Consider the following 14,141-nt stretch of genomic DNA (forward strand, 5'->3'; position numbering starts at 1 on the left):
ATGCCAGTGCTGTCCCAGTTACGTGATCTTACCAGGGGAGGCGTTAAACAAATGGCTGTTCTTTATTTAAAAGTAACCCCTATATTTTGAAAATTACAATTATAAGTTCAGTGGTGGCTAAGTTAGTTTGAAGTAAAAATATAAAGCTATCCTCCAATTTATTATTAAAATGTTATTCTTGTCATATTTGGAAGAGTGTGTGGCTGAATATTGTTGTTCAATAGTTATCTATAGATTTACTCATTGGCACAAATTCATAGAGCTCCACCACAGCGTTGTCTTTATTTCGTGACAAGTATAAAGTTGTTTGGACGAGTCCACCTGGGAAGAGTTCATGGGTATGTTCGTCATGTCAAACTTGCCAAATTATTTTCGAAATGGTATAAAGTGTGTGAAAAACTATTACTAAGCTCATTTCAATGATTTTCATTTATATACCCGACGAACATGATGCATATTTTCCGTTACATGAAAACATTTCCTTTTGACTGATATCCGTGATCCCCTTTTTAGAAATGGTATCAACATTGTACTACAAGGTGCCTGCCTTTAGTGTTTTGATCGCAAGAGAGGTAGGCAGTGATATTGACAACTTTGTAGTTCATTTCATTTATTGTGTGTCACGTGTTGGCGTTTGATATGTAACAGTGCCTGTGCAATCGACATGGCCCCAGTGCACAACTTGTAAATATCTGCTAATAAAAGAAAATGTAAGTAAATATAATTGGTATGTTGATCGGAATATCCGATGGGTGTCGTTTAACTTGACTGTGCATTGGTATAAATTGCGATTTTGAGGATTCTTTTCCACTTTGTCTTGTATGAAGAATGAAGTCAAAATGGATAATAGGTTTATACGAGTATACGTATAGGTTTATGACGAGTAATACGATGTAGATCTCAGAATGCAGTAGGTATAGTGAGGTACATGATCTGTACATTACGATATTTATATCTGGGGCAGATGGAGAGGCAACAGCTAGTCATTACTGTTTGAAAATGTTCAGAAACTTCAGTGGTAATGGTTGCATGCTGACCTCTGGTATTCGTAAATGTTCGTGCAAAAACGTATATTCACCATCTTCTAAAACAAGCCATGACTTATAAAGTACAACGTTTTTAGTTAACAGATTTATTATTTAGATATTGATCGAAAAGTCTACACTGGTGAGTCGATCATGATCAAAGGCAGTGGCATATTCTTGTAACTGTTAAAACATTTATATCGTTGACAAACGTTGCGTTAAAATTATTTCTGAACCCCGAAATGCGTTTTCTTACGACTTGGGATTACTTCTTACCCGCTTTGATTTGAACTTGTCAGAGTGCCCAAAGCAACATCTGACGTCACGGTGACCTAGAATATGACGTCATCAGCTGACGAAACTCGCTACGTCGATAGCCTTTTGAGCTCCGGGCGTACTTTGCTTGCTTTTGTTCTTCGCCGCATCTCCACCCCTCTTTCCAAGGTTTTAGTTGACTGTCAATTTTGATTTGTGTTTCGGCCAGTGTTTCATTTAAGTCAGTATGGAGACTCACAGAGGGAATGTAAAGTGCACGTTGGATGCAATCTCAAACCATTTGATTCAACAACTTTTTGTACAGACGCCTGCCAGTTATATTACCCCCCCCCCCCCCCCCCGACATAATTTCCGTAGACTTAATATGTTATTCAGTGTAGCATAAAAGCTTGACAGTCAAATATGAAATCATCTCTGCTCTGAGCACATAATTCCAGTTCACTTTTCAGACCACTATTTAATATGACATCACATTTATCAGTTATACGTATGGTTCCACCGTGCATAATCCCACAGGCCGCCATGTTGAAGGACTTCTCTGAACTGTGCATATATGTTGATTAAATTTTCGCCGTTCGATAAATAAGCAACGGAAAATCAAACAAAAATTATGTGATTGTAGGAAAGAGTGAGTGAGTGAGTTTAGTTTTACGCGTGAGTTTAGTTTTAGCAATATACCAACAATATTACGGCGGGGGACACCAGAAAATGGGCTTTACACATTGTACCCAAGTGGGGAATCGAACCCGGGTCTTCGGCGTGACGAGCGAACGCTCTAAACACTAGACTACCCCATCGCTTCTTGTAGATAAGAGAATCCTCACAAATTTGCAAAAATTCGACTTGGGTCCGACGAAAATTACGTTCGTGAAAATTATGATATATTAGCATGTAAGTCCATGGATAATACGTTAAGTGTCCGAATATAACTGGTGACGGCGGGTCTGTACATGAAGGAAATGGAATAAGCTGTAGAAGCGAGATCTTTACCCCAGTTCATTTTATAATGACATTGTTAGAAACAAACACCTAATGCCACTAAATTTCGTACTGGAAGAAATATTTTCAAGATTCTTGTAATGGTCTTGTGCACACAGGCGGGGAGTGGGAAAGGCATGGGCCATGGGCCATTTTGCACATTAGAATGAAAAATGGCCCATTAAAATTTGGAAGTTTACTAAATATTCATACAAAGGCAGTGGCCCATTCTACATTCAGAAAATGGCTAATAATTCTGAAATTGACCCATTGTCAACGTTCTCTTTCCCAATCCCTGCACAGGCGGCGTCGATAACGGTGCAAACCACAGCATATATCATATGTTGTAGGCGATCATGATCACGAGTAATATGTATATATTTTCTGAGGTGTAAGCAAATGATAAGCATATAGATGTACCAAGCGATTGTATTTTCAGATTAAAGGTATTACTGTCAACATCACTATCATTATGCAGTTTCAAATCTGAATGCGGAATTTATAATTATTGCCTGTCTCATTTTCAAATGTCGCGAATAACTCAAAGAAAGTGGTCGTAAAAGATTTCAGGTACAAAATGGCCGAAAGGTTTACCACTACCAAAGAAAAGAAAAAAAATACACAGCTACGTTCCTGTGCGCGATGTCGTAACCATGCTATCATCAGCCCTCTGAAGGGCCACAAGCGCTTCTGTCTGTTCGCCAACTGCAGCTGTAGCAGCTGTTGCCTGAGTGCACAAAGACAGAAGGTGTCCCGGGAACAGATTGCCCTCCGTCGTCGACAGGTACAGGATGAGGAGGCTGGACGGTCGATACCTGTACCCGAGGAGGTGCTGACGGGTAGGTGCTGTCAGACACGGGATAGTCGATTATGGTGTATTCAAGTATGTGCTTTAGGTTAGGCGCTGTTTGACAGAGTATACACAGGTATATTGTACCAGAAGATGTGCTTTTGGGTAGGTGCTGTCTAACAGGGTATGAAAATATGTATTGTACCAGAAGATATGCGTTTGGGTAAGTGCTATCTAACAGGATATACACAGGTATATTGTACCAGCAGACATGCGTTTGGGTAGGTGCTGCCTAACAGGATATACACAGGTATATTGTACCAGAAGATATGCGTTTTGGTAGGTGCCTGACGGTATAGACTGGTAAAGTGTATCTGTGGCGGTGTTGTCAGGCATAAGACATAAGGGTATAGCGCACACAAGCAGGCCCTGAATGTTTAAGAAAAGAGGTTTAGGTTAAGGAATTACACAGCCAGAGATTCATCTCTTGGACTTTTGGTAATTGCGGCAAGATGTTTCAAAACTCCGCCCCAGACTATTTATTTAAAATAAATTCAGGATTGTAGTTGTGTCCAGCTGTTATCATCGTGTACGGTTATAGGTCTACGCTTGACCTACCGCATGGGGGAAAACACCGTGACCTCATAACCTTCCTAAATAACTCAAAAAGAAAACTTTGCCAGAAAAGAGGAATCCGATCTCGTTGAGAACAGCTTCCTAACCTGAAATACTCTTTACAGTGTGGTTCCAAACTAGTAGTTTCATTCAGTAAACGCCAGAGTGTGTATTTCTTTCATTCTCTGCCGAACAGAAAAAAAACCCTGGAAAATTCCGTACATAATTACTGCACGGCGTTTAATCGAAACAACGTTGTTTTTTTTTCGGGAAATGCGGTATCTGCTTTACAGGTCGAGGAATCAGCTCGCTTGCCGGGGCCAACCTCCAGTCACTGAGACAACAGTTCCCTCACATCAGCGTCGGCAGACTCAACGCTGTCCTCGTGGAAACAGGCAACCTACGCCAGACCATTATACGTCTTCAGAAAGGTAAACAGTTCCGTCATACATGTCACGTTCAAGCGTTTGGTTTCAACAGTCAAGGGAGATAACTATAACTCGACTATTCACGTCCTACTTCCAGAAAAGGTTTAGATGCTTTACTTCCTAATGTTTTATCAGTTTGAAATAGATGCAAAGCGACGAGTGTTAGTTCTCACACTGGACCCTGTTAAATGTTTTCCGTGGCAGCAGGGTACACTAGAAATGGCTTTTGTTCGACATCGAAACGTGGTCCTCTCGTGAAGAGCTACCCTACCGGCATTGGGGCTCGTGGATGAAAGATGATCTTCACTTACATTATTCGATATTTACAAGCACTTATATGCATGACTTACACAAAATTCAACAGTTGTGTACAGCCTATGAGTTCAGTGCATATGCACTGCCAACTACCCTTCTCAAGTCACAAATACCTGCTCAAATATCAGGGATAATCGCCATTAAATCATGTTCTTGATTTGCTAGTATTTTCTTTCGTTGATTGTGTGAAACAAGCAATATATACGTATGATGATGATGATGATGACGATGATGATGATCCAACAAAATGCTTCATTCAGGTGTTACTTTTTCAGAGGAGACAAGTCGAGAGGGAATGGATTTGCCAATAAACTCAGGTAAGCAAGTGCACCTTTACAGCAACCATCACGTTCTTCTAGTGTTTGTAGTAGAAACATTTTCCATTGACCACTGCTTGTATAAGGCGACAAAATTAGATGGATGCGCGAGAACCTCTAAGTGTGATACGGGATGAGAGTTTGTTTTTACCTAGCTTGAATAGTATTTCAGTTTTATCATGAAGTGTCAGCTTTGGTTGAGAGTATACACCGCAGATAGGGATGTTGTTTGGTGCTGTGTGATCTTTCTGAGATCAAATCTGGATCATGACACGAGGAAGGAGGTAGCTCAGAACAGGAACCATAATGACACAGAGGAGGGAACTGTTTCTGGGTGGTATTGTATCCGACCTGAAGTTTCAAAGTTTTCCGGGCCCTTGTGGCCTTCAATAAACCACTTGTTTTTGTTTGGCATAGGAACGCCGGTCTTTCACATATCTGAACTTTCGTTCTTTCTTTCTAGAAACAGTGTTAAACTGTGCAGTGTTTTATTGGTTTGACTTTAACAAATAGGGCCTGCAGATTTCATTCAATGCCAATTAGCACATCAAAGTACTGCAAAAACTGTAGTGATAATGCAGATCAGCCATTTTTGTGACTGGGTGGAAATCCATGTTGATCAAAAATGCAAGTCAAAGTGTATTTACGAACAGAATCCATTATCTCTTATGCAGGCCCGACATTATCGACAGCAACGACGTCCACAGCTATGGGACTTCATCAGGGACCTCAAAGAACGTTCAAAACCGAGCCATTCTTCCCAAGCGAGCTGTATCCCACTGGTTACTACCCCCAGGCTTCTCCCTACACCCATATGTACAGCACCCTACCCTCATACACCAGATCCACCCCATCAGCAGCAACCCCCTACAAGACCTATCACGCTGTCGAGCCCCACTTCCAGCAGACCTCGCCCTTCCTTCCTCCACCCCCACCAACTACCAACCCCTACAGCTTTCAGCTAATGGGATCTGTGGCGCTTCCGGGGATCAGCACCGCCCCAGCAGATGAGCCTTCTAGGGAGTTCAAGAAAAGCCTTGCCAAGTATTGTGGAGTTGGTGAACAGGGGGAGGCCGACCAGCCCCCAGAGACCACCCCCGTGTCTGTAAGTTTCCCCAGCAGCAGCACAACAGGGATGTCATCAGATGAGGAGACAGCACTACTTATTGACTGTTGTGACGACTAAGGGCTGAGCGTGCCCTCCCTACTGTCATTAGCCTCGATTACCCACTGGATCCACTGGATAACCGAGAATGAAACATTTCCTCGCTACTGTATGAGTTATTTTCTTTTGATGCTTTGGTGTTTTGAGACTTGAGTCTGTGCGATAATTGACTTGAGTCTGTGCGATAATTGACTGGAGCCTGTGAGATGACTGTTAATGATTGGTTTCATGCTGATATCAGATAGTTTTGTAAAGGCCTTTTACATGTTTACTCAATAAAATAAAAATGAATCACGGACAGTTCTACCGGACACAGTGAAGTCAAATATAGTTGTTCTTTATATCGGTTTTGCATTGTTTTTCTTAAGTTCCGTTAATTTGGTCTGTTCTTTAAATCTCAACTGAGTGATGTCACCAACTCACTGAACATGAAGTTACTAGGAGTAAATGTAATGCAGGAATGTCCATTTCCTTAGCGCCACTCGCGTCAATGCAAATTCTCAAATCAAAGAAGTGACCAGCAGCAAGCTGGACATGAAATGTCATTGTGACATCACGTCTGTCATGACAAAGGTAATGACTGTAAGTGAATATAATAACTAAACATGCGAAACGTGTGTGCGTATTGTTAACGTTGTTTGATTCTGTTCAAGGATTGTGACTTAACAAAATGCTTTCAATGTTATGTTCAGCGTTGCTTTCAATAAATTAACTGTGAAAACGTGTCAGTGTTTTATAGCCGAAACTGTCTGCACAACCACAACGTGTTTGTGAGAAGTTTCAGCAACCGTGAGAGAGTGAGTTGTGTTTTACAGCGCTATTAGCAATATTCCAGCAACATCATGGCGGGGGACATCAGGAATGGGCCTTACACATTGTACCCATTTGGGGCATCGAACCCGGGCCTTCGGTGTTAGAGCGAACGGTTTATAATTAACCACTAGGCTACCCCACCACCCCTAGTGCGTGAATGAGTGACTTGATGACGACCCCGTTTAACGGTGAACTGAAACTCGAAATGCCGCATGTCCTGAATGTTTACCACGAACACACTGCGGACAAATGTATCAATCTCGTCGAATCTTGATGTACATCCCAATCACAGACAGGAAATATGCGTATAATCCCTTCACAGAGAAACTGCGGTACCTGAATGTGTACATATTGCAATCCACCGGACCAACACCTTAAAGCAGACTCATAATTATACTCCCGCTGCTTACAGAAGTGGATTAGTGAGTGAAGTAGTGTTGGAGCACAATGAAATTGGCACTTCATGTGAGAGTTTCCTGTGTGAGTGTGCAGTATTTCACGGTTATCATCCTTGAACAAAGGAAATCAACTGTCTTCCTACCAGTGAACCTTTCCCCATTACCACAAATTCGATGTAGAAGCCAATTTGGTCTTAACACTTGACTTGAACAAATGAAGCCATGTGACTTTGAGAAGAGGTGTATCCTCCCGATAGGAGTTGTCAGTCTAGACTGAGCGAGTTAATGGGTGTTATTTCAGACGTGTAGGGACGAGACCCAGTCTGCACACTTACAGTAGTTACACATTTTAATTACCAGGTCCAAAGGAGTTTCGGGAAATACATATTTCTTCATTGCATTATTACTTACAAAAAATGTTGTTGCACCAAATTATAAAACGAGCAATTCAAGTTGTCACGAATGGTCTCCCTGAACTCTGACAACCTAAAGGTCGTTAGTTTGCTGATGGAGAAAGCCCAGTTCAATCAGGGTTGTTATCTCCCTTGAAAATCACTTCCCCTTTGTAGCTCTCTGACAACATCCCTCATTCACATATACCAGCATTCCACATACCAATAACTTGCCATCTTTGAGCAATTGTCAATTGAGGAGGAGCCATATTTGCTTTCCGACAACGTAATCAATTGACTTTCCTGGTTATGTGACTATTAAGTTGCTGAATATTTGCGTGCTGGCAAGTACATGCACGTATTGCACGTGGTGCTCACCTTCATAACATTTGCATATCAATAATCAATGATGTTGTCGAACCTGTACCACGTGGACATTGCTTAAAGACCGTGATGACTGGCATGCAAGACGCAGTTAAATGACTCACGCCGACTCTGCGCCGGCATTGGAGACAGCGGCTCTCCACTAGTATCATCCATGCCGAAGACCAGGCTTCGATTCCCCACACAACGTGAAGCCCATTTTTGATGTTCCCCTCTGTGTTAGTGCTGGCATATACAACATGTAGCTCAAGGCGGCGTAAAATTACAAATTACATTCATTCCCCCACTGACTAGTATCACCAGAAGGATTCTGCAAACTGCTGGTCTCAGGCAGGTCACTTTGGTGAAACTCCATGGAGCTAAACCCTTTGGGATTGACTAAGTGATGGTCTGGGGATTAGTATGACAACTATATGCGCATTACAGTACCTGGGATACTCAACGTCTTCGTTACAACAGGAACTTCTGGACACCGCAGTCGTGCCACATTTTGATTACCATCCGCTTACAAGACGCCCGATTATGATTGGATGGCAGGGCAAGATCTGTTCTACAGACGTCGTAGCCCATTTACAGAAGGGCCCCGAGATGAACCCAGTCGAACAGCTTCGAAAATCGACCCCTGAAGGTCCGGGGTAGGATAGGCCTTCGGCAACCCATGCTTGCCATAAAAGGTGACTATGCTTGTCGTAAGAGGCGACTAACGGGATCGGGTGGTCGCTGACTTGGTTGACACTTGTCATCGTTTGCCATCTGTTCAGATCGATGCTCATGCTGTTGATCACTGGATTGTCTGGCCCAGACTCGATTATTGACATATAGCTGGAATATTGTTGAGTGCGGCGTAAAACTTAACTCACTCACTCTTCTTCAAAACTCTCGTGGAGACCATGTTCGAGTCGGATACCAAAAAACTTTTAAAATCTGCAAAATTGACTCATGCAGTCCCCAAAGAATAAGAATTCGACGCTTGGCTGCCAGTATGAGGAGCAAACGTTATCCGAGTTACGGATGGTTACAACAGGTTCTGGTATGGAGGTTCAAACAATCACAATTATTAACCGAGAATTGTGTGACGGTCAGACTGGTGGTGAAGTCATGGTGCCCATACTTAAAATTCGCGTTTTTGTGTAATCCTACCAGATTGCAAGTAAACTGTTTCCAAATTCACATTTCGGATTGTTTTGTGTTTGAAAAATATGTTACTCTTTTGAAGAGTGGAATTTGGTTCTGTTTTCGTACTTACCCTATACAAAAGCTATGTGTAACAATCTATGGAAATTATGCGAATATATTGTTACATAAATCACGCATTCATATCTGGTAATGGAACAGTTTAGCAACTCCCCAAATAGGATTAAAAACGTTATGTTGGAGATTGTTTGGCGTTAAAAAAACAACAACCCTCAGGATCTTTTTCATATGACATAAGCGATTCCTGTTGTTGGTTGAGGAAACCGTTGGACTCAATAAGGCAACTGTACTTTTAGGTTAACAGCTGTGACTAGCATGGTACTTAAAGAAATGCACATTTTCCAATACCAGTCGTTTCATTTTTATTTCTATGAATTTTAATGCAATTATCTCTTTACAAAGAATTAGTAAATATATATCTGTCATAATGACCGATAAAGATGCAAAACACCAACAGGGAAACTTGCGATACTACCAAGTACGTAACGAAGAAAGAAGAAAATAAAATAAGAAAATAGCATGATACTATGAACCAAAACATATCTGTTTGTGAATTTTTAAGCAGCATGAAAATATTCGTTTAATGCCAGAACTGTACTCACATGCCAAGTACATAAAACGTTCGCATATCTAGCAATGTCAAAATAATTATTTAGCGGTCTGCATCCGGCTAAATATTTCCCATAATTCATCAGTGCAGACGGCAACACCAGCGTTGAAACGTCTATGACGGTACGAGAATTCATTTGATAATTCTTCATGATTTGAATCAGTCTACAAACAAATAGATTTATGAAGAGACTGCATGTTGGCATTTTGGTTATGGGATCGCACCGTATTTCATTTCATACATGATAACAAAAGGATCAATGAAAAGGGAAACTAGGCTGCAACGCTAGCCCCTATTTTCAAACGAATACTAGCATAACCCAACGTTATATAAATCTTTCCATGTAAAGCAATTCAAGAGATGTATTTTCGTTCCTTTAGAAAATACATCCAGTAAGGTTGTTTTGACAATCAGATTTAGATTTACCAGGGATACTCTATAACACTCTATATAGGCTCCCTGGATTTACATAACATTGACTATAACGTCATCGTATTCGTGGGCGGAAAGTGGGAGAATAGATATTGTCAAGAGAATACAGTCCTCTTTACCGCTTTAGCATGTCCACATCTAAGCAATTTTGCACCGTTTCAGATAGATATGTTTAGTTCGGCCATTTATGAGGCCGTTTGAAAAAGATGACGGCTTATTCCGGATCAGTTTACAAGGAAAATGTATACTCGGGGTACGATAAATATCCAGTTGTAACATAATTCATATGTAAGCTTAGATTACCCGTAGTTTCATAGACTGTTACGTCTTAGAAACGTTTCTTATTTAAATTGCTGCATACACAGTCACCTATATGTCACTCACTGGAATATTGCTGAGAGAAAATTTAAACATTAAATGGATGTTGCTGGAAAAGTTGACCACAAATCCCAACAGCCTTTATTCTTGTTGACAAGGAAATGAGATTATGGACATAAGTCCAAATAATTCGATTAGATTTTCTTGAGCATATTTATTTGTAGATGTAATGGCAGCTGGTATGTTTCAGAATTCACCACTTGAAATGGAAAACTGCCGCAACCTCCTGTTACTGTGCAAGACATCTGGGGCGGAGGGTGAAGCTATGAGAGACAAGTGTCAAGAGCCAGGTAAAGGCATTGGCGATGTCAGAATCAAAGTAGAAGTTGAGGATTGCAACAGCAAAAGTGTTTCAGTGAACACCCAAGAATCATCACAAATGGGACCTCAACATGTCAACAACAGTTTTGAAAATGAACAAACCAAAGAGAGACCGCTGAACTGTAACAACAACAATATGTCAACTGAAGGCAGAAACACAGGAGTTATCATGATGAATCCTTGTGCTACAAAGTATCCAGGAATATCAGGGAGCAATTCGAGTACAAATGGTAACGCTACACAAAATGAGACATATTTTACTAATGGACCTGAAGAAAGTATTGATAAAATCAGTCTGCAGAATAGTGATCCTTCAACTTCTGAATCTTCATTTGAGGCATCAAACCCTGAAAACGCCAAGGCAGTCTACAAAGAAAGGCCTCTGACACAGGACAACTCCATCCATACTGGTGGCCCTGGTCACTCAGTCACCTCTTTCAAACTTTCAGACCCTGGAGTAAAGTCAACATCAGGTGCCAATGAATTTATCACATCATTATCCTTTGAGTCTACTCATATGGCTTTTGATAACAATGCAAATCATTCTCTGAACATGAGGAATCAAAGGACAGTTCCAGAAATGAAGTCTCTTGGTCATCCGAATCCTTATCGCTATGCTCAAGGCCATGACATGTTTCACCAGCAGCAGAACAGGTGTTCCCAGCAATCTGTCACAGATACATTGTTTGCTCCTGTAAACAACTGTGCCTATGATTCAACTCAAGGCATTGATTCTCTTGGACAGACTATGTCTCAGCAAATGTCAGCATTGCAACACCACACCCTTGATCAGGCTCGGCTTCAAATATCAGGCTCTCTTGCTAAATCAGCTCATTCAGCCTGGAGCCAGCCAGGTACAGACACATCCTTTGGATGTCCATTGGCTAGCTCTACACCTGATGTTGGAGGCAGAAGAGTCTCAATGCCAAGTGAAAGTCAGGGCAACTTTTTCCAGGTTCCTGTACCAGGTTACGAAAATGTTCAAGAACCCCCTCCTTTCTATGGACAAGACAGATCAAGACATCTTGAACCAGAACACATACGATGGTTGATAAACAATGTGCCTACTGTGCCTCCAACTAGACTGATGTATAATCAGGATCAGGTTCTAGACCGGAACTGGAATGCAACTCCTGAAGGAGAAAGAATGATACCAGCAGATTCACAGAGGGCCCAAGTTCCACTGACACACATGTATGGTCCTGCTCAGCAATCGGCACCACTTGATATGTCCCCCAGGATGAACCAGCCAGTCGTCCAGGGCACAATCTCCCAGAGGAGAATGACACCTAATCCTGAATGTATAAGAGAAACAACCAAACCTGCCAAGAGAATGCTTAGAGCAAATTCAGGGGACATCAGTGTTAATAATCCTTATCAGCATGGTGCCAAATCTGCAAAACTGGCACCAAATGTCTGCAACAAAGCTGCAGAGAAGTATCAGATCTCAACAAACGTCCACACTCTAAAACCTCGTCATATGATCTCCTGGTACATTGATCATCTGATACAAGAGAATGAAAACATAACACAGATATCAAAGTCCTACACCATCCCAGTCAACATTTTCCAGAGTAAGGATATGTACTTCATGGAAGCCCTCCTAAAGAAAACTGATTTCCCAACACCAAGGTTCCTCAACTGGATGCACAACAACTTCCCAAACATCAATATTAATGCTGTTGATTTCAGTGAAGGGCGACAACCTTCCAACTTCTACCATCTCCAGGAAGACCTTTTACGAGGCAAACAGAGGAATGATATAATCAAGGACACTTTTTTCTACTTCCAGCAGCAAAGGATCAACTGAGTTGTGTACATGTTCTTTAATGAACTTTCCATTTAGACAATTCACCAAGGAGATCCTGTATTCAACACTTATGTAATCGATCTGATGTTACTTGAAAGTATCCTTCAAGCAATGAGAAGATCTTTAATACCATAGTTGATTAGATGTTATGGATGCAAATGCTATTAGACATAGTTGATATATCTCCTGTAAACGAGAGTTTGAATTTTTCTGTTCTCCCAAACCATCTGATTAGTTTTGCCTCTGTGTCTGTGCATGGCATGAACAGGTTCTCTATTATTGAGATAGAGGTGATATCAAATTCTGTTACTTGATCTCGAAATCTGTTACTGAATTAACATATTCAATCCCACTGTTATTAATGTTCCACTGAATTAGGTACTTGATCTAAATTCATTGGCTTTTGAGAACAGCCAGGTTATTTTCAGATCCATTTATGTTCATATCAGTTTCTTTGAAGTGTTCATTGTTGGCGACTTGTATTAAATTATTTTAAATTTCATTATTTTCTCTATGTTTCAACAGGATATCTTTGTCAGCTGAATGCCAGTCATCTACCTCATGCATTGCAAGAATAGCAACTAAAGTACTGTCGGAAATAGAGAAAAGGTTTCAAGGCTGTTACTCTGTATCAAATAGTATATGTTGAAATAACCCGCTTTGACCTAACTAGGCATTCAGCTGAAGGATATCCAAAAAGGCAGGTTTACTCATAAAAATGGGGAAAACCTAGAAGAAAAATGAGTATCTGCTGATTAGGTCACTCAGCCAGGTATAACGACGGACCATTGACTCACTTAGCATGAAATGCATGTCCTGCCTACTGGCAAAATGGGTCATCTCAAAGATATTTGGTGCTTTTTCATATGTAACAGTTATACTTGTCTCATCGATTGATTAACATCTGCCATAAGGTTTATGTTGAGATATGTAAAGGAGTGTGATACCTGATTACCACAGAAAAGCATCATATTAAATGCATCAAAAACTATAGATGGCATGACCACCCGAAGGACTGCATACTATTTGCAGATTCTTGTGACATGCTGTGCACATCCCAATTTAAATTACCCTAAGGGATTATCATATATTAGCTGATATCTCTGGTTTTGCTTTTGATAGGATCCTTCCAATCTTTTTCTTTCTATAGTTACAGTGAGCCTCCATGGTAACTACATCCCTAACAGATTTAGAATGAAAGTTATTATATTTTATGTCAGATACAGTTTATAATGAAGCTAAGTCTCATTTCTAAATAAGTATTTAAAAAGGTGTCCTCTGAAATACAATATCACTGCACACTAATTTGCATAAAGCTATGATCTGTTCTAAATAAGCCATTTTGGACTTTAAAAAAATCTGCACCAATCTCTCCTGAATAAAGTCCTTGTTTTATGCTACCTATTTCGCAACCACTGAAACTGTAATAAGATCAAATTTAATTTAACAGATATTTTACACTTTCACATATTAAGTACATAAACTTTAGATTCAAATATG

General features: G+C 40.7%; 2 protein-coding genes across 2 annotated transcripts; both read left to right on the forward strand.

Moving 5' to 3' along the window:
- Positions 1-531: 531 nt before the first annotated feature.
- Positions 532-6,624, forward strand: LOC137268652 (doublesex- and mab-3-related transcription factor 1-like). Its single transcript, XM_067803228.1, has 5 exons — positions 532-572; positions 2,843-3,118; positions 3,978-4,115; positions 4,703-4,744; positions 5,419-6,624. Exons 2-5 carry the CDS (start codon positions 2,857-2,859, stop codon positions 5,928-5,930), a joined length of 954 nt encoding a protein of 317 aa, XP_067659329.1. The 5' UTR covers positions 532-572; positions 2,843-2,856; the 3' UTR covers positions 5,931-6,624.
- A 4,055-nt stretch (positions 6,625-10,679) lies between these two features.
- LOC137267789 (uncharacterized) lies at positions 10,680-12,641 on the forward strand. Its single transcript, XM_067802231.1, has one exon. It carries the CDS (start codon positions 10,680-10,682, stop codon positions 12,639-12,641), a length of 1,962 nt encoding a protein of 653 aa, XP_067658332.1.
- Positions 12,642-14,141: the final 1,500 nt, after the last annotated feature.

The sequence above is a fragment of the Haliotis asinina genome, chromosome 16 (genome assembly GCF_037392515.1).
Source record: "Haliotis asinina isolate JCU_RB_2024 chromosome 16, JCU_Hal_asi_v2, whole genome shotgun sequence".
NCBI classification, from domain to species: domain Eukaryota; kingdom Metazoa; phylum Mollusca; class Gastropoda; order Lepetellida; family Haliotidae; genus Haliotis; species Haliotis asinina.